At 51.5% G+C, this 19126-nt stretch overlaps 1 protein-coding gene across 5 annotated transcripts in view; it reads left to right on the top strand.

The window, feature by feature from the left end:
• FOXP4 (forkhead box P4) overlaps window positions 1-19126 on the top strand; it is a 133326-nt gene that overhangs the window by 65172 nt on the left and 49028 nt on the right. For all 5 annotated transcript variants that reach the window (XM_032768361.2, XM_032768353.2, XM_032768347.2 and 2 more), the window contains one exon: window positions 539-628. Coding sequence is in view for 4 of the 5 variants with exons in the window: in XM_032768353.2 (XP_032624244.1) it covers window positions 539-628 (90 nt within the window). In the remaining variant the exon portion in view is untranslated. The remainder of the gene's footprint in view (window positions 1-538; window positions 629-19126) is intronic.

Here is a 19126-nt window from a genome sequence, read left to right as displayed (position 1 = left end):
CCAGCAAGTGAGCTGCTCTCTTTTGGTGCTATTCCTTGCATTATCCCTCTGTCTCTCTCGTCCAGTTAATCTTAAGGGTCTGTCTACACTGCAGTCAGACACCTACAGCTGGCCCATGCCAGCTGACTCGGGCTCTGGCTAAGGGACTATTTAATTGCAGTGTATTGCAGTGTATACATTCAGGCTGGAGCCTGGCCTCAAGGACCCTGCGCAGTGGGAGAGTCTCGGAGCTCAGGCTCCAGCCCCAACTCGACCATCCACACTGCAATTAAACAGCCCCTTAGCACGAGCCCTCAGCGCCCAAGTCAGGTGGCACGGGCCAGCCGCGGGTGTCTGATTGCAGCATAGACATGCCCTAAGGGGCTTCCTGAGATCACTTTGTCCTGGCTGTACCAGTAAGTGGGTCTTTCTCCGGTGAATGGTGTCTAGGTAATGAGCGCATACACAGGTAGATAAGGCACAAGGAGCTTGAAAAGAGAAATTACCTCTTCTCCTGCACCATCCTCTTATCTTCTGGTTTTTTATTTTGTTTTTTCAGGCTCTCCAGGTGGCGAGACAGTTCCTTCTGCAGCAGGCCACGGGGCTGACCTCTCCTAGCGGCAATGAGAACAAGCAGCCCGCAGTCCAGGTGAGGCAGAGAACCACCTTCACTCAAACCCTTATGGGAAGTGTTCTTCTAGCACAAAGAGAACTCCTCTGCTAGGGTTTGGCACAACTTCCAGAAATTCATTTCTGTGTTCTGGGTGGGCTTCCCAAGATTGGCTCCACAGCTTAGGAGCATCATTGACTTTCAGCAGGACGGTGCTCCTAAATGATTGCAGGTGCTTTGGGAAGGCTCATCCATTTACAGACACATGCATGCATACGCTCATGCTCCCTGCCATAGAGTCCCTGGCTTAAAAACACTTACAGGAAGGTCACATGCTCCATTACGACTCCATAAGATTTTTAACCATTTTGTAGAGTCCCTCTCGAGTCCTGTCCGTATCTTTTGGGCTTCATCATAAGAGAATTCAATGGGGGAAGGAGGAGACAATGTCTCCGATATTTTGGATACAGGTTAAATTTCAGGAGAGGAGTCTTCCCCCCCCCCCCCCCCATTCTCTGTTCGCTGGTTTGGGCTGCTGAGGCCAGACAGTGAATGCTTAAGGGGAGTATTAGGACAGCTATTGCAAATCCATCTAACTTGTGGCTTTTTCATTTCACCCAAGGAGTAGTTCTCCTGCGTATGTGGGTTCTAGGGGGCAGGCTGGGCTCTGGTAGTGGGAGGCTGTTTTTCAGTAGGTGTGTATTAATGAGCTGTGTGTAAGGGGCACATGTTTATGGTGGGAGAGGGTTGCGGAAGTGTAACATTAGTGTATGTGGGAGATTTGGGGGTAGGGGGAAAGTGTGTGTGAAAGCGACAGAGGTATCCGCATATGTCCTGGGACCATATGGAAGGATATGACCCTAAGGCCATGTAGCTATCATGAAGAGGCTTACATCAGGGTGGTGGGGGGAGCAGGGGCAGTTTATTTTATAGTCTGACTCAGGATGACGGGCAAAGGTCCAGGAAGGAGGTGGGGTGGGGTGGGTGTTGCCAGGTTAGAGAGGGAGCTGGGATTAATGACCTGGCCTTTTACGTTAGCAGATCTGGCTTTAAATCCTGGCTCAGGTCATGCGTGAAGTTGCCTTTGCCCCATTTGCCCGCATTATAAAATCCACGTTCCATCCTGGCTGCAAAGCAACTAGTGGTCAGTTCAGCGCTGTGGGTCAGGAATGAGGGATGTTGGCATATCTGGGGAGCGAGGGAGCAGCAGCTGCCTTCCGTATACCTGGCTCAGGCTGGTCCTATTCATCCCTCTTTTCTTGAGCATTAAATTGATTCACAAATTAAACAAGAGGGAACATGCTGGGACTTACCCCTCTCCCCCCCAGAGTGGCCCTGTTGCTCTGTAGCTGTCTGAACACAGCTCTGGATTTGGCAACCGAGGACCTGAAGAGAGAGAGATGGAAGAAGACACCTGTAGGGCGTTGGACCCTGGGAAAGGCCAGGGCAAGTCTGCTGCACTGAAGTGGAAGGGTGCAGCGCCCCCCTCCCAGGAGTCTGCAACACTTTACCCATGGGAGAGAGTCCCTGGAAAGCATTCTTGGGGCCAGCAGGCCCATGTACTGGGGCAAGATGCCAGGACAGCTAGTGCCCGTGGCTCTGTGGGGGGAAGGGTGATACACGAGCTCCTCCCAGGAGGTAGGACACTGCCTGCCAGAGGACACTTGCTGGGATCACTGGCACTACAAGGGGGAGGTACTGGCAGTGGGGTTTGACCCTGAGACCGGCAGCACTGAAAGTGTGAGCTAAAAGAGGGACTCATGAGATGGTAGCGGTAGTAGGTCTTTATCCTCTTACACAGACTGGCCACTAGAGGGAGACAAATACCAGGGTGGTTTGCCCTGGCATTGACAGGGCCATGCTGAGGGGGGAAACTTCATGCTGCTAGAAAGGATGGCTGGCAGGAGGAGTAAAATTGCCGCAAGAGAGCTGGAAAGGGGGCTGACTATGGTTATGACCTCAACCCCCTCACCTTTTCACAGGCGGTGTCCTTTTCTAACCTCAACTTGTTGACTGGTAGCCTCAGCCATGCTCTGGCAGGTTCCTCCCACGAAGGGGGGCCAGCAAAGGGAGCCTAACTCCAAAAAGAGAAGGAGAGGGGGAGAAAAGCAAGGCCCAAGCGAATGTAAAGTGATAATTTAAAGAGCTGTGCGGAGGGGCTCTCCCTTCAGGCTAATTAAATTTATCGGCTAACAGCAGGTTACCTTATTAGAGCCACGTGGGTTTAATTAACAAAGGAAAGTAATTAGCACGAGTTCTTTCTGAGCTGGAGGTCCTTCCTAGAGCAGGCAGAGCTGTCTTCGAAGCCCACTGGAGGCGGGAGGGGGAACCTGGGGCAGGAGGGAGGAGAGGAAGGTCAGTTTCTGCTCAGTCAGGTTCCCCAGAGAGTGAGATCCATTGGACAGTTTTTTGTTGCTGTTTGTTCTTTTCGCCCCCTTCCCGGCAACGCGCGCCTGGAATAAAACAGGGTTTAAATTCTCTCTCTCGCGCGCGCACACACACACACCCCTACCTTTTTATTATTGTTTTTCCTTCCTCCCCCTGTTTTTGTTGCAAGCTGTATCATTGCCTCCTGATCTTTTACCCCATCTCTCTCTTTCCATCAGGTCTGTCTTGTTCTCTCTTTCCCTCAGCTCTGCGCCGACAGCATTATCGCTGGAGCTGGGCAAGGGGGTGTCTTTGATCGCCTGGAGAGGTCTCACCTCCCTTCCCCTCTCTTGGCAAACCTGATATTGAGCGCGTTTGCTCCACCTCGTGCCTTCATTCGTTCCCCTTGACCTCAGTGTTCTTCGGATCAGGCCTCTGGCGTGTTGGGGGTTGGGATAGCCTCTCTGTGAGAGCAGTGGAAGTCCCATTCCTTGAAATCTTTTAAATTTTTAGATGGGACAAAGCACTAGGGGAAGGAATCCCAGCTTGGCAGGCAGGGGCGGCTCTAGACATTTTGCCGCCCGAAGCGCGGAGAGTCCGCTGGTCCTGCAGCTTCCGTGGACACGCCTGCGGGATGTCTGCTGAAGCCGCGGGACCAGCGGATCCTCTGCAGGCAAGCCGCTGAGGCACTCTGCTTGCCACCCTAGCGGCGACCAGCAGAGTGCCCCCCGCGGCTTGCTGCCCCAGGCACGCACTTGGAGCGCTGGTGCCTGGAGCCACCCCTGAGTACAGGACATTTGCAAACAACCCACAATGCCAATTTTAACTGGACTTGAGGGCAGTTGGATATCACATGATGTTCAGGGGTTAAAGTAAGGAGGAGCAGGGTGTGAGATAGGCTCAAACAGTGCAGTCTCTCCCTGGTTTGGGATAGCAATGCTCCCTCACAGCTGCTTCTCCTTCTCTCTGCGTAGTGTGGTGAAAGCTCTCCCTCCCTTCCTTCCCTCGTCCACTTCAATCTACTGTGCCTCCACATTGCCAGGTGCCAATGCCAACTTGACCCTGTCACAGGGGATGAGACCGTCCAATGAACCCTGAAAAAGGGGTGAAGAGAGACAAAGGGGCTCCTCACTGGGAAACGTCTGATAGTTCTCTTGAGTTTTCTCCTGATCAGTATGTAGCAGGCAGCATAGTCCAGCAAACAAGGCATCGGGGGACCAGGTTCTTGACCCTGTGCACGGTCACTGACTGACCTTGAGCCAACCACATCCCATGCCTCAGTTTCCCCCATATGTAGCATGGGGATAATGACACTGCCCCTGCCCCCTTCCCTAAAGCAGTCGGAGGCAGAAGCGGGCAGGGTTATTACCGGAACTTGTGCTCGCTGGGGTCGGGAGCCGGGAGGAAAAGAAAAGGGAGAAATGCAAACTACAGCTTCCCTGGGGCTGCGAGGACTGGATCGCAGGCGCCACAGGGAGCCAGACTTCGCCGCGGGGGCAGAGGAGAGGGACAGGTCCATTGTGGGGCAAGATTTAGGGGCTGTGCAGCGTCTCTCACCACCCCCGAGACGCCAGCATCGCCCCCCCAGCCTCCAACCCCATCCCTATGCATCCAGGGGCAGCTCTAGACATTTTGCCGCCCCAAGCACAGCAGCATGCCACGGGGGGTGCTCTGCCAGTCGCCAGTCCCACGGCTCCAGTGGATCTCCTGCAGCCGTGCCTGCGGGAGGTCCACCAGAGGCGCGGGACCAGCGGACCCTCTGCAGGCATGCCGCCAAAGAGATCCTGCCTGCCGCCCGACTGGCAGAGTGCCCCCGCGGCATGCCGCCCCAAGCACACGCTTGGCATGCTGGGGCCTGGAGCCACCCCTGTTCGCAGGGACGGGAGACTGGGCTGGATGGCCTAATAGATCTTTCCTGTCTCTGACTGCTGAAGGCTTGAAACTCCCCAGAAAACCTCTATCCCTGTAGCAGAATAGGATGGAGTCCAGAGCCGCTCTGAAACAGGTCTCATTTTTGTCCCACCTGCCTCAGTGGCGCAGACCCCCTGCAGGGACAGCGGACCTGCTGCCACCTGGCCTTAATGGGTTTGAAAGTGAAGAGGGAACGGATGAGGGGAAATCACAGCTGCGGTATTAACAGCAATAATTAGTCAGGGCTTCTCTCGCGAAAGCAGGCAGCTTTTTCCAATAGTGTTTTCAGGAAGGAAATGCAGTCATTGGATGGAAAATATCTTGAAAGAACAAAGACAGTAAGAGTGAAGTCAGATTCCGGTTACATATCTGAGTGTGTGTGTGTGTGTCTGTGTGTGTGTGTATTTCTCCATTTCTCTCTTTCACGTTCTGTTTTCCCTCCTTCTGTTTCTTCTCCCATGGTGTGTGTCTCTCATTCTGTCACTGCCTGTTTATCGTCCCTTTCGCCCTCAGTCTTTCATGATCTACTTTCTCTCTTGCACTCTTTCCTCTATCCCACCCCTCCCTTTTGCTGCTGTCTGTCCATCCATCTGGCTGGCTTGTTCAGAGTTAAGAGTCAGGCTTTCTGCCCCCTCCTCCCCCTTTTGTCTTGCAAAAGAACTTGTGAAAGTTATAGGCTATATGAGTCAGGAATAGCAGCCTGTCTGCCCGCCCCCTCCTTCCGGGCTTGCCCCTGCCTAGCAGCTGGAGGAGGATCTGAAGGAGGGGAGATAGAGGATTAAGCAGACTCCTTTGAAAGGAAGTTTATCTAACGGGGAATGGTGTGGATGAGATTGACCAGGAGGGTTTCTTCAGACTGAAGAGGAGAAGGAGAGAGGCTATTGTATGGTGAGATGGCAGCAGGCGGGGAGCAGGCCTTCACCACCACCAAATCCAGGGTGATGGGGCGGGGGGTTGGTGGGAGGCAGAGAGCATGGAATGACTGGGGGAAGCGCACTGCTCTTGGAGGGTGCTACGGAATCAGAGGCCGGGGGAGACTTTTGTGAGTCAGGGCTGGTCTACACTACGGGGTAAAATCGATTTTAGATACGCAATTTCAGCTACGTGAATAACATAGCTGAAGTCGAATATCTAAAATCGATTTACTCACCCGTCCTCACTGCGCGGGATCGATGTCCGCGGCTCGCGTCGATTCTGGAACTCCGTTGGGGTTGGTGGAGTTCCGGAATCGATATAAGTGCGCTCAGGGATCGATATATCCCGTCTAGATTAGACACAATATATCGATCCCCGAGCAATCGATTTTAACGCGCCGATACGGCGCGTAGTCTAGACGTGGCCTGAGCTTCCTAAGCACCCATCACTTCCATTGACTTCAGTGGGCAATGTAGGTGATCAGCACCTGTTCAGGATTAGGCCCTGAAGGGACCGAGCCTGCAACCCTTGTGTTGTCTCACTTGTGTAGCAGGAGTTAGGAGTATGGGCTGGCTCCCCATTCTGCTCTTTGTCTGGCTAGCAGCCTGATCCTGCACTGGGCTGCTGAGCTCGCGTTGACTTCAAAGGGAGCTGAAGGCACTCAGGCCTGCTCAGCACCACTTTGTGGAAGCACAGTCAGGTTGGCCGTAGAAACTGGTTTCTCTTGCGCTCCTAGTGCAGTGATCTGGTGAGCAGGGCTCTGTTCTGCAGGGCACTGCCTGTCCTTTTCATGAAGGGCCCTCTGTCAGCTCCTCTCTCCCCACCTTGGCTGTTATGGGACTGGATGAAACAGACTCTAGGGGTTTGGTCTGTCCTGATTTGCAGCTCTCGGTTAAATCCAGATAAAAAGCTCCTCCCTTTCAGCTGAGTTTCACTTGGAGGTTTTTGGAGTTTACTCAAAATGAAGGGGGCACAATCACCCGTTCAGGCTGAAACCAGTCTCCGAAACCTCCTGCTGGCATCTGAGGCCCTCTCTCAGCAGTCCATCCTCTTTCAGCAGAGAATTTAAGCATATGCTTGACTTTAAGGACATACTCAAGTTTCAGTTGATTTCAGTGAGACTTAAGCACATGCTTAAATGGTTTGCTGAGTTGGGGTCTACAGGATTTAAATAGAAAAAAGTGCATGGAGGTTAGGGTCTGATATCAGCTGGCAGGATAGGATGGATGTTCATTGGCTCTGTGTTGGATGAGTTGGAGGCGGGGGCGATCTCAGTCTATATCCCATTAGATGTGACTCTGGATCAATGGCTCTCAACACTTGCGGTCCAATCAGCACACAGCTGCAGCCAATGTGACATCCTCAGGGCCATACAGATAGTGTATATATTGTGCAGATGCGGCCCACATAACACATAAGAGAGCTGCATGTGTGACCCGGAGTGGTAAATAGGTTGAGAACCACAGCTCTGGATACTGGAAGCCAACCTCTGTGACTTTCTTTTAAAAGTAAGTTTAGTGCTGATTACCAGAATGATGGACCTGGAGACTGAAATTTCTGTTGACCTTTAGAACAGATGTAAGAGAGACATTGACAGCTGCCCCACCAGTATGCCTTGGAAGGTAAGAAAGGGAGGTTGATCTCTATTTCCACTCACTCTTTGGATGGCCAACAAGCGCCAGTTGCGATGGGAGCAACTTGTGATAAGGATGCTGCCTCGTAGGATCTGGCCCGAGACCCACCAAGCTCATTTCCCATCAGCTGCCAAACAGCCATTCGGTGGGTGCCACTTTGGGTCTTTGTCTTCCTCAGCCAGTTTTGTACCCAAGGCCTGGAAGTGTCAAGCTGTATTGCCTGTTTCAAGTCGCTGTTAGAGACTAGGCAGATGGGATCCCTGTACTGCCACTGTCCCATGGTGCATCTGCTCTGTGGATGAGTAGAGGCCATGAACTTCCAGGCAAAAAGGTAGCAATTTCACTCCGAAACCACCCCCGTTCCTGTCAACCTAGAAGCCATAGCACGGATCAGCAGGGGGGCCACCTAGAAGATGACATCCCATCCTGCTTTCTGCCTGCTGTGGGGGAGGGGGAAGACTCCTGTCCCCTGTGGGATGAGGTTTCTGGGACTAGAAATGTGTCCATCATGGGCGAGGGAAGAAGGGCGCCAAGGAAGGAGCAGAGAGTTTGGAGCAAGCTTGAGGAAATTGCTTTTTCTTTTGTCTGCTGCAGCAGGGAGGGCGCTGGAGCGGAAAAGTGTATTTTGTTGATTTGAAACTTGAGTGAAATGGGTAATGAAGACAGATCAATACCGGCCCCTCCGTGTTCCCTATTGAGGAGAAATAGAACAGCCCCTTTGAACTCTGCTGGTGCAGTGCTGAGATTTTTCCACCTGAACCTGCAGCGCCCAGGTTTAGGCCCCTTTCTCCAATGTCCCCTTCCCTTTGGCTGGCTGGCCTCTACCAAATAGTGATCCCTAACCAGTGGCTTGGTCCACACCCTGCAGACTACAAGAATAACACCAGCCCAGGGACCCAGCTGCTCCAAGGAGAGCAACAGTGTTTGGAGGGCAGGTGACCAAGAAGTCACTTCAATTCTGTAAGACTTCATTGGCCTGACCAGCTAGACGAGTGTTGCCAAAGGATAAGGAAGAGAGCTCCCCGCCTGGGTATTTGTCAAGGGGAGATAAGACATTCCCTCACCTGGATAGACACCTGCCTTTGGGTTTTGATCCGCTGCATCCGTTTGGTCATAGATGCCCATTCCCAAGGTGGTGCCAGCCTGGGACGTGGTGTGAGGCCGTCTCTCCCTGGGGTGTGGCAGATATTGAAAGGGATCATCAGCCACAGGAAATGTTCAGGCGAGGTGCACTGATACATAGGGATATGTGAGCCATCTTCCTTTTACATACTGGGGTGCCTGACACTGGCGAGGATGCGTGCAGGTGAGATCATACAGCATATTCATAACTTGGACATGTGACTGAAACATCAGACTCACCTGCTGTCCTCTGCACAGGTGCATACACCCGCTCACATTCACCCATGTAGTTACTCCTGCCTTCACGTTCGTCCGGAAAGGCTCCCTTGCACGTCTCCTCTCCTGGATGCACTCCATGGTCTCGCCCTGGATCGATGCCCAATTGCCACTGCACCCTGTGAAATCACTCTCAGCAGTGCAGTGAGAGCACGAAATGTGTGTAAAGCACAACCAAAAAGAGGAGGGCTTGTGCAGTGGCTAGGGCACTACCCTGGGACTGTGGAGATGGGTTCTACTCCCAGACTGCCCATGTGAGCTTGGGTCACTCATGTAGTGTCTCCGGCCCAGATTTTTTTAAGATATTTAGAGGTTGTGGCACTCAGCATTGCAGTGCCTAAATCTCAGTTTAAAACGTGATTTGGGCACTTAGGGGCCTAAATCCCGTTAACTCTCAATGGGATTGTCTCATAAGTTTTTAAACCCCTTTGGAAAGTGAGATTTAGGTTCCTAAATCAGTTAGTCATTGTAATGCTGAGCGCAGCAACACCTACATACCTTGGAAAATCTGGGCCTCAGATCCCCATCAGTAAACTGGGGATAACCGTACTTCCCCACCTCACAGGGCTGCTGTGGGGATAAATACATGGGAAAATTGTGACATGCTCAGATACTGTGGTGATAGGGGCCATAAAAATACCTAAGAGATCTATCCAGATAGACCATTCTGCATTTGTAGCAGTTCATACTCACACCGGCTACTCATGGTATAAGGTAATGAAGAATCAGTCTCGTGTTCTCATCTATACGCAAAGTTCACTCTCTTGTTCTGATTCTCCACGGCATGTGTATATTGCTTGACGCTCTAACTGTGAGCCTAATCTTGCTTCTGTTGAGTTTTACTATTGACTTGAAGCAGCAGAGTAGATTCCGGGAACTGCTTCCAATCTTACTCGATGGGTTTTAAATTGGGAATCGCTCCACAGAAGTCAGTGGAGTTATTCCGGTGTAGTATCAGAATCCAGGTACGAATATTTAAAGCCCTGGTTGCTATCTTTTAAAACAGAGCTGAGACCAAATAAACTCCAGAGCCTGACATGCAGGAAGCTACTACCTGCAGCGCAGCTGGAGATGAGTTGGCCCGATGCTTTCTTGGGAGCCAGCAAATATAGTGACAGGGCTCGAGACGAGGCTCACTCTCAAATGGGGTGGGGATTCGTAATTACAATCTGTTGTTGTTGTTTTAGTCCAAATTCAAAGTGAAATGCTTTGGGCCGTCTTCCTGCGTGGAGCAGTATCCCAGGTGGAGAGTAGATAAGAATGTGTGCGCTATGGGGAGGAGGGCATGTATGGCTTATGTGTCTATCATGGTCCATCCACTTAAAGAAAAGCCATTTTAAGGTTGGTGTTGGCCAGGTATTTGTTCCCTTTCCTCCTCTAGCTCTTCCCATCCCTGTAGCAGACCCTCTAGATGTGTTTTGTTGATTTCAGGTTCAAAAAGGATGTTCTTAAAATTATCTTCATTTTTATTTTCATAATCATGGGTTTTGAGTTCCTATCATACGGTGCCCTGAGCTCTGTGGCCAGCATACATGCTTTCAAACTAAGCTGTAGTTTGCATGTGTGTATATATGTGCAGTGTGTATACATAAATACACACCTCGATTGTGCAGTGAGAGGCACACAGGAGGCCCATGTGCTGTTTTATGGTCCCACGGAAGTAAATGGGATTCTGGCGTCTATCTGCATGTGATAGATTACAGGATCAGGGCCACAACTGTGCAGGTGGGTGGGCAGCTGGGTTTGCTCTTCTGTGTTAGCTTTTCATCTGGGATATACGGGAAAGGGTTTAGCTGAGCAAGAAAAGTGACTATAGACCTTTCTCTCTGAATGCTCTAACTTACTGTTCCCACCTCGTTCATTATGATGCCTGACCCCTTTGCGCTTCATGTAATTTCCCAGCTTCTTGGAAATATGCTCCTATGATTACCATTATTTCTAACTGAAGCTGAAGATCTGTCCATTAACTCTTTGAGGCCGGGCAAGTTGTGGATTTTCTAATATTCCATGTGCTGGTGGGGAACGGCCCCAGCCCTGATTTGTGAAGATAAATTGCATCTCTCAAACTTCAAACTTTTATGTCTCCTGAGATAAGAGCATTCACTCCCTACGATCGTGGAATCATGAGTCCCCATCACCCCTGCTTCTCCACTGCTGCAAGGTTCCTGGCTGGAATATCAACTCCAGAAACGAAGGGGGTCTTTAATTTCTTCCTTCATTGAGTTTCGGAATTCCTTATGCTGCTCCAGGAAGTCAGACTCCAAGCAAGAAGGCAGTTCAGTCAGCAGAGTCATTCAGTGTGTGGCTTTCCCCTGTTCTGCTTCACTAATGAACCTCGACCCTCATCTGGAAGGAACGTTCTCTTCTGGGTTGCAAAGGAAGGTTTATTTTTCACAATGCTCATTCAGTCCTGAACTCTCATTCCTGTAAAAATCCTCCCTACCAGACTCTGCTTTGTGACACTGGTGTAAGTCCCATTGAATGCCACTGGCTTCTGTGAAACTTGCTTCAGATTTATACCGAGAGCAGAACTTCCCCTTCAACATGAGACTTGTTTTCCACCCACAGACTGGTTATTCCCACCCCCATCCCCTGCCGCCCTCCCGTCTCCGGCGCGGTGGGATTACAGCCAAAACAGCTCAGAAAATCACCCCTTTCATCCTCCCCCCCGCCCCCCGATTCTGTTCTCAAATCAGAGATACAGCGTCAAGGCATTTGTTCAAGGGCCAAAGCTGTTAGTAAGCAGTTTTGTGGAATGGCAGTGGGCCAAGGAGTGTGTCATTCCCTTCTTTAGCTCGCTATCTGGCACATGCCAGCTATGACACATAATACAGGCCATTCTTGGACAGAAGAATCCAGCAGTCCAGGCTGCCCAGGCAAAGCTTTTGTTGTGGCGGTGTTTCTTGGAGAGTTAATATTCGGAGAGAGGAAAAAGTTCAGCTCCCAGGGAAGGGAGGCACTAGGATGGCTGGAGATAATCCTGAGTAGAAAGAGGCATGGTGGGAGCCGTTGAGTGTTATGTAGACTTCCAAATGGCCATGGTTCCTTCGCCTCAAATTGGACCTGCCGCACGTTACCATGATATGCAGTTGCTTTTCTGTACCGCCCATGCTGCTCTAGATGCTGCACGAAGAATAAAACCCAACTCCATCATGCCCCAATAATCTCCTACTCTGTTAACATCTACGCCTACTTAGATGCAGGAGAAGGGAGTGGCAGTTAATGCCAAATGGCACACTGCCTTTATGGGATGGGAGAATCGTTCAACCTGGGTGGGGTTTGAGCCCCTAGCGCTCTGACAGATTTGAGCATTAACCCCTTGTGCCCTGGGAATACATGGTTTATTTTTCTCAGTGCCGATCTTTCTAGCAAGGGTTCGTCTCCAGTTTGAACACGGTAGATGGCTCATTAAAGCGCTATGCCTATAACACCAGGAACCCCGATGGCCGAGATTCTAGTTTAGCCACTTCCCTAGATATTGGTCGTGGCCCTTGCAAATGAACACCCGAATGGTGGGTGTATTGCAATAGCTGTGCAAGCGAGTCGTGCTTTGGCAGCAGGGCTCATGCGACTCTGTCCTCCATTAAGCCTGTCCTAAGCCCAGTAGCTGCAGGCATTGCGTTAAAGGGCTCCGGGTTAAGTAAGCTGTTCAGCATCCATGTCTTTAGACATCCCCTGCGTACGTGTTGCTCGGTTCACTTTCCTCTTTATCGTCTCAGATGCCATTAGGCGCCTTAGCATGGCTGTTACCAGGCTTGTGGAGATAGACGGCTTGGCATGGAGAGCAGTGACAACTACGACAGTTGCAAAGTTTGAGCAGCTGGGAATCCAACTAGACCCCTGAGTCAGGAACTGGTCGCGAACAATGGGGGATGGAGAGGGTAAAATAACCTCCACCAATGCTTCTGTTTGCTTCTCCTCACGCACTGTGATCTGAGGATTGAGGTTTAGCCCCTGCGTTCTCGTGCATGCCCCAATCTTGCCCAGACCCTTGGCCTCATTCTCTGGCACATAGAGAGAGCTGGGCGTCCCCAGCGAATTGAAAACCCTTCATGTCTCTTGGTTTATTCTCCCAACGGCCTCATGGACGTGCTGGCTAAGATTAGATGCCTACAGTGCCCCTCATAAGAGAATCCTGCATCCGAGCCCTTTTGGGGCCATCTCCGCATCGCTTGTCTGCCACTAGGTTTGACATGAGGATCATTGTTTCCTGGGGGCTGTGGTGTGAGGTAACCCTGGTTGACAGTCCTGTTGACTGACCTAGTTTATATTTTTTGTTTGATGCCTTCATCTCTCTGCCTCAGTTCCTCATCTGTGAAAAGGGGATAATACGCCCCCACCTTTCAGAGGTACTGTGACATTTATAAGGTGCCCAGGTACCACAGTAATAGGGATCGTATAAAGTACCCAATAGGACTAGGCAAAACTGTTTGCGATGGACAATTGGGTTTTCAACTCAACTAATACTTTTGTGGACATTTAGTGACTTTTTGTCAATAAACCTCAAACTTCTGGTTTTCACTTGAAAATTTTTGGGGTGTAGGGGGGAGGAGGAAATCTCCATTTTCCAAACAGCTGTAGTACCTTTAAGGGTACCCTTAAGGGGCTTGATGTTAGTTAGATAACCTGAGCCAATGGTGCAGCGAGACTGGAACCTGTTCCCTCACATAATGTAAGACCTGGAATGAGAACTCTTCAGCCTCAAATACACATCTTACAGGAACCAAAGCCCAGGTACCTGGCTTGTCTCCTCTCCGCCCCCACTTCTCAAGAACCCACAAGAACTGTTCCCCATGTCAGCTCAGAGTCGTTGCGCAAAGGGGAAAGCCATTTAAGGCAGACAAAGGTTGTATGAAAATATAATTCTGCTTTTGTTAGCAGCCATCAAACTCTAAAAGGCGCCCCTTTTGTTTTCTTGTAACGTTGTGAAAACCTCATGTCGGATCGAGAGCTGCGGTCCTCACGACTAATCGCTTCTCCTTTGTGTTTTTAGATTATAGGGGCAATTAGTGTTGTCAAAACCTCTGGCAATTCTCTTTGCTCTTGACAGGGTGTCAGTCCGCCGGGCGAGAAATAGAAGGTGTTATAACTCTCCGGTAATTAGAATGCCTCCGATTTGAAAATGCCAGCAAATGTGTATCAAATAGGACGCGCTGCGTGGCGGTTGGGGTGGGGGAAGACGTTTGGATGGGGGATGCAGATGAGCGTTTAATTACAGGTTCTCATTCTGAGCATGTTGCCAGTTGATGAATGGCAAAGGGAAATTAGCGTGAGGCTTAGCTCCCTGGGAGCGGGCATGGACCCTGCGCTCTCACTTATCCTGGTGCTGCTGCTGCATGGATTTGTCTCTCTAAATCTCCAGTTGTCCACTGTTGGCTGAGAGAATGCCCAGCTGGTCAGATCCTCTACTGGGCTAGGGAGAGTGGTGACACCAGCTTATCAAACTGGTCGTCTCATTTGATTTCTAGGGGAACAGATAGTGGAGACCACAGCTACCGCTAAGGCTGTTTAATGGCTGCCTTGCCCTGGTAGCCAAAGAGCCCGGACTCTGCATTGCAAGGCAGTGGGTTTGCCATGGCACATACTGAGGCCCCCTCAGTGATACGTTTGGTCTTGTGACCAGTGGTTGCAGATGTCCCAATGGCGGGAGGACTGTGCAGCTATTTGCAGGGACTAATTTAGCACTTACTATTTCTGTGTGTGTGGGTGGGTGACGGTAGCACCTAGCAGCCCAATTCATAGCCCAGGACCCCGCTCTGCTAGGCGCTGTACAGTCACAGAACCAAAAGGCGGTCCCTGCCTCCACAGTGCTTGCACTTTTCCTCCCAGAGTCAGGAGGGCAAGCAGTCCGGCTTCTGCCTGGGTGAAGCGCTCCTGTGGCCCTGATTTCCTAGGCTGACTTTCATCCAAGATGCCTCGGTTGCAGCCTCTGGGTGAGCATGCAACAATTAATAAATAACTTTACACAAAGTCAGCTGAGAGAGAGAGATCTGCAATGACAAATGAAACTCAGCCCATTCAGGACACTTCCCTCTAGCAAAAAGCCTGAGTAAGTAGATAAGCCTTGCAACCTTTCTCAAAGGTCAGCAAGCTTCCACTTAGTTGAACCAATAGGGTGGAAGGGAAACAAATTCCACAGAGGGTAGCCCCCTCCATGAGCTCTGCTACCCCTGGCTCTGCCCAGTTGCTGAGACAAGCCTTAAGGGAAGAAGCAGGTCTCTTAAGTAGGTGGGATCCATATTGTGGAGCTCAGGCATGAACAGGGGCTCCTGGGTTCTGTGTCTAGCTCTGGGAAGAAGTGTGCTGGCATGATTAGAGCTGAGAGCCAGGATTCCTGGGTTCTGTTCTCAGCTGTGCCACGAAGTGACCGTAAGCAAGTTGCTTCACCTCTGTGTGTCTGTCAAAAGGGGCTAGTGTTATCTGCCTCTGAGACTCTTGATTGCAGACAGCTTTGTGAAGGTAAAAAGTTATGCCCTAGGTCCAAGCCAATACCTTCAGATATACCTGGAAATATATAACAGGTCACCTGTTGCATAAAAGCAGCACAGGTTGCTGTGAATAATCAAGCCACCTTGCTCTCCAAACTCCAACCCTTCCTGCTGTACGCACCGGTTGTTCTTTGCAGCACGCTGGCAGCACAAATCCTTACGAACGCATGTCCGACTCTGGTTGAAAAGTGGCGGGGGGAGAGGGTGCATATCCAGTACCCTCAGCCACAGTCCCTGGAAGAGTTAGGCTCCCTTCAGCCCTGGGTTGGAGCTGCTCCTTTCGTGGTGGGGAGAGGGTTATAATCTGCAGTTGACATGGCCTCGGGCAAGTTAAAAAGGACTTGGGGGGGGAGGGGAGGGCCTCATTCACTGGCAGGGTTAAAAAGTGTAAATGGCGGGTTTTGAGACCATGCACCTCCTGCAGACGAGAATAGGTTACTGCAGCTCGCTCCCGGGAAGGTGGCCAGAAATGCCTAACAGTGCTGAGCATGAGCAGCTACTTAGCGGTCAGGGGCCCATGCGTTATTTCAGCTGCTCCCTGCCTGGCACAATCTCCCCCTACAAGGCTGGGACCAAAGTAGGAAGTAACTCACCACCAGCTAGAACTGAGATCTCTTCTCTCCATGCCCCGCACATGCTCTGCCTCCAGCAGGACCAGAGAGTGAGGAAAATCTTCTGCCTGATTTTCCCCTCCTGGTAACCTGGCCCTCAGCTATCGCAGGGTCACTCTGGCTAAGACCAGTCTAGCATGGAGCCTCCTTGGAGAGGCAGGCTTTCCTGCTCTGGCCAGCCAAGGTTACCTGCTTTCATGGTGACAGAGAGCATCTAGGAAAGTTGGGTTAGGTGGAAGAGATTTTCTGCAGATGTCCAGGGAAGGCTCATGCTGCATGCAGTTCCACTTAGGCCAGTGTTGCAGGGTTAACATGGAATGTACAATAGCTTTACATTCCATTCCCAGGTGCTGACTACAGCTCACCCACTGGGCCAGCATTACAGGGTCAAACCCCTGGAAACTATTCTGGGGTGATGTCTGCCCTCTGCCTGGATATGGGGGTGAGTGATAGGGGGGCTCTGAAATTTTCAGGATCCCTCCATTTGTTCTGGCTCTCAACTTATCTGGGGCGAAACTCGTTTCCAGAGCAAATGCCCAGGACTTGACGTCCAGCATTACCCCAAATCACAAGAGGCACGCTAACATAACAGAAGTCAGCTTGGCCAGCTCTCCTAGCCTACCCGGTCCTTGGCATGGTAATTATGGGTTACTAATGTCAGCTGGAAATAATGGTTGGATAGAGATGATTGATATGTTCCTCATGTCTCTGCAAAGCCTGATAACTTCTCCACAGTCTGATTTTTAGAAGTATTTTGGCTACCAGTGTCCCCTTCCCTCCCCCCTTTTCCTTCTAGCTCTCTCTCGCTCCCTCCTTTAAGTTTAGATCAGTGCCTTGAGAAGGGGCACAGCACCCAGCACCTGTGCTGCGAAGCCCTGTGTCCAGCTTGGGTGCCTGCCATGAGTGAGATTAATTAGGACTGTGGTCCATGGAGCACTGAAGTGTGGCTTATGGAGAGCTGGTTGGCCCATACGATGCTGGCTTTTCCTTCTCATTTCTTAGTGGCTAAATCATATTAAAAGAAGCTTAAAAAAGATGACCAATGGGGAGGGTGGGGGGAACTGCATGGCAGCCAGTGGGGATGGGGGAAGGTCCATGAGAGAGCCTCTCAAGATGTGGGGCCCATACTCTGAATAAGGCCCTGTGTAAATCATGATTTCACTGAAATCGTGAAATTAGCCCAATTCCATGCTGCACACAGGGCCCCAATCCCTGCTCTGGGCTGAGCTAAGCCACGACAATTGGCACTGTGTGGTGAGACACACCCTCCCCCTCCTACTCTCCCTGAGATAAGCCTGGCTAGCCACTGCCCCCAGCCCACAACCCCCCCACCCCAGGAGCAGCCCCGGGTGTTTGGAAAAATCACATCAGTTCAGGGAGGGACTCGGCGGCCGTGTGTATCCTGTGAAATTCAAACAATTTGAAGCTGCTCATGACACGTAGCCTGTGAGCTAGAGTCCCAGTGGACTTTGCTGCTAGGAGGGGCTGCTGGCCAAACACTTGACACTCAGGAACTGCAGTCTGTTGTGCACAGGCGCTTGCAGTGGTATCGGAGCACCTCAGAGCTCCACTTCCCCCACGCCCACCACACGTGCCAGTTACTCATGGACATCAGGTGGACAGGAAAGCCATTTTTCCCTTCTGCCTCCACATGAGACCCTGAGCCGCTCAGCTCAGGCAACCCCCAAGGGGAGGAGGTGCACTTGCTGCAGGTTGGTTGCGGGCTTCTTCCGACTCACTTCCAAGCTCCTCTGAGTGATGCCGACCTAGTTTGGGAGCCGCAGCTGCTCTATTTCGGTCACTCTTGAGCCCGTGCAGACGGCAGTATCCAGGACTGGCATCTCTTGATACCTTTCACGTTGGGATCTGCTGCTCAATCCCTTGCCCTTGTTCCCACCTCCTCCCGGCTTATCACCAGTAAGAACTTCTGCTCGCCTGGGGTCAGCGCTCCTCTTCCACCCCCCCGCCCCACTGCAGCGGGCTCTCTGACCCAGCCTGCTGCCAACTGGCTATGTTTTAATGCAGCTGCTAGAAGCAGTTTGGAAGGTGAAGAGGTGACATTTGATTGACAAGCCCAAATGCTTCCCCTTCCTCCCCTTTCTTCTGGGGTCCTGAGCTTGTTAGGTGTGTTTTGTCGTAGAAGAGAATTTAAGCAATGAAGGGAAGGGGAAGGCAGGGCTGGGGGGAGTGGGAACGGGCACTAAACTCGCCCTAGAGCTGTTGCAAAACCTATGGGTTGTGGGTCCACCCCCCACCTCACCCTCAGTTGTTGCCAGCGCCTTCCCCGAATGCTGCAGTTCAAAGGGTGGGGAAGAGAAGGTCTGGGCTGGAGAGCTAGATTGTGGGCCCGAAAATGGGATGTTGGGATTGAACACCTGAGCAGTTGACAGCAGTTCACCTGGAAAGGTCCATGGACATCCTGGGCCTCCCTCCCCATTTCTCAGTCATCCTGTCCTCAGATGCCCCTGCAAGCAGCCCCCTGCCTTGGTTTCCCTCTTCTGGGCACTTGCAGTTTCCCCCCTTCCAGGGGCTAATCGCCTGCCTGCAGTCTCCTCTGTGTTAAGGCAACCCCCACTTTGACTTCCCTTCAGCTGCAGCATTACAAGCATGCTTGCCTCGGTTTCCCCTTTCTTCCAGCGACCCCGGGAACTCCACACAAGCTTTTCATGTATAAAGAGCCCTTTTGAGGAGTAATTTATTATAAGAAATCCCACGACCATAATCCAGATTTCTCTAGCACTGACCGAACGGTACATTTACTCATTCTCAACTCCCAACAGTCCATCAGGAGGCCAGATACAGCTCCAGCACCTCTCACCATTCCCCAGCTCTCTGGTACAGCTCCAGTGCCTCACCCTACCTCCTTTAGTTGGGGTGCTTCTCTGCCCTGTTGTGTTAGCAGGCCTAGCTCCAGCTGTCCCCTGGAGACGTGGGTGGGTTCACCCCTCCACCTTTTCCCAGTCTTTAGCCCTCCTTGGCCTCTGGCTCCAGCTTTTTGAGTCAAGGATCAGCTAGGCTCTCTATTGCTTTCAGCCCTCTCTGACAGCAGCTTTCTGGGCTGGGGAAGTTTGCAGGGGACACCACCACCCCACTCCCCCCTGCCTGCCTTCTGCTTTCACCAGCCTTTCACCAACCTTCTTTTGAGCTCGCTCATGCTCTCTGTGGACTCTGGGTTCTGGACTCTCCTTCAGGACACCCCAGTCCCCTGCCTGA

Source organism: Chelonoidis abingdonii, chromosome 4 (assembly GCF_003597395.2).
Source record: "Chelonoidis abingdonii isolate Lonesome George chromosome 4, CheloAbing_2.0, whole genome shotgun sequence".
Lineage (NCBI taxonomy): Eukaryota > Metazoa > Chordata > Testudines > Testudinidae > Chelonoidis > Chelonoidis abingdonii.
Note: the sequence above shows the minus strand (reverse complement) of the source record. Positions and strands in the feature narration are given on the sequence as shown.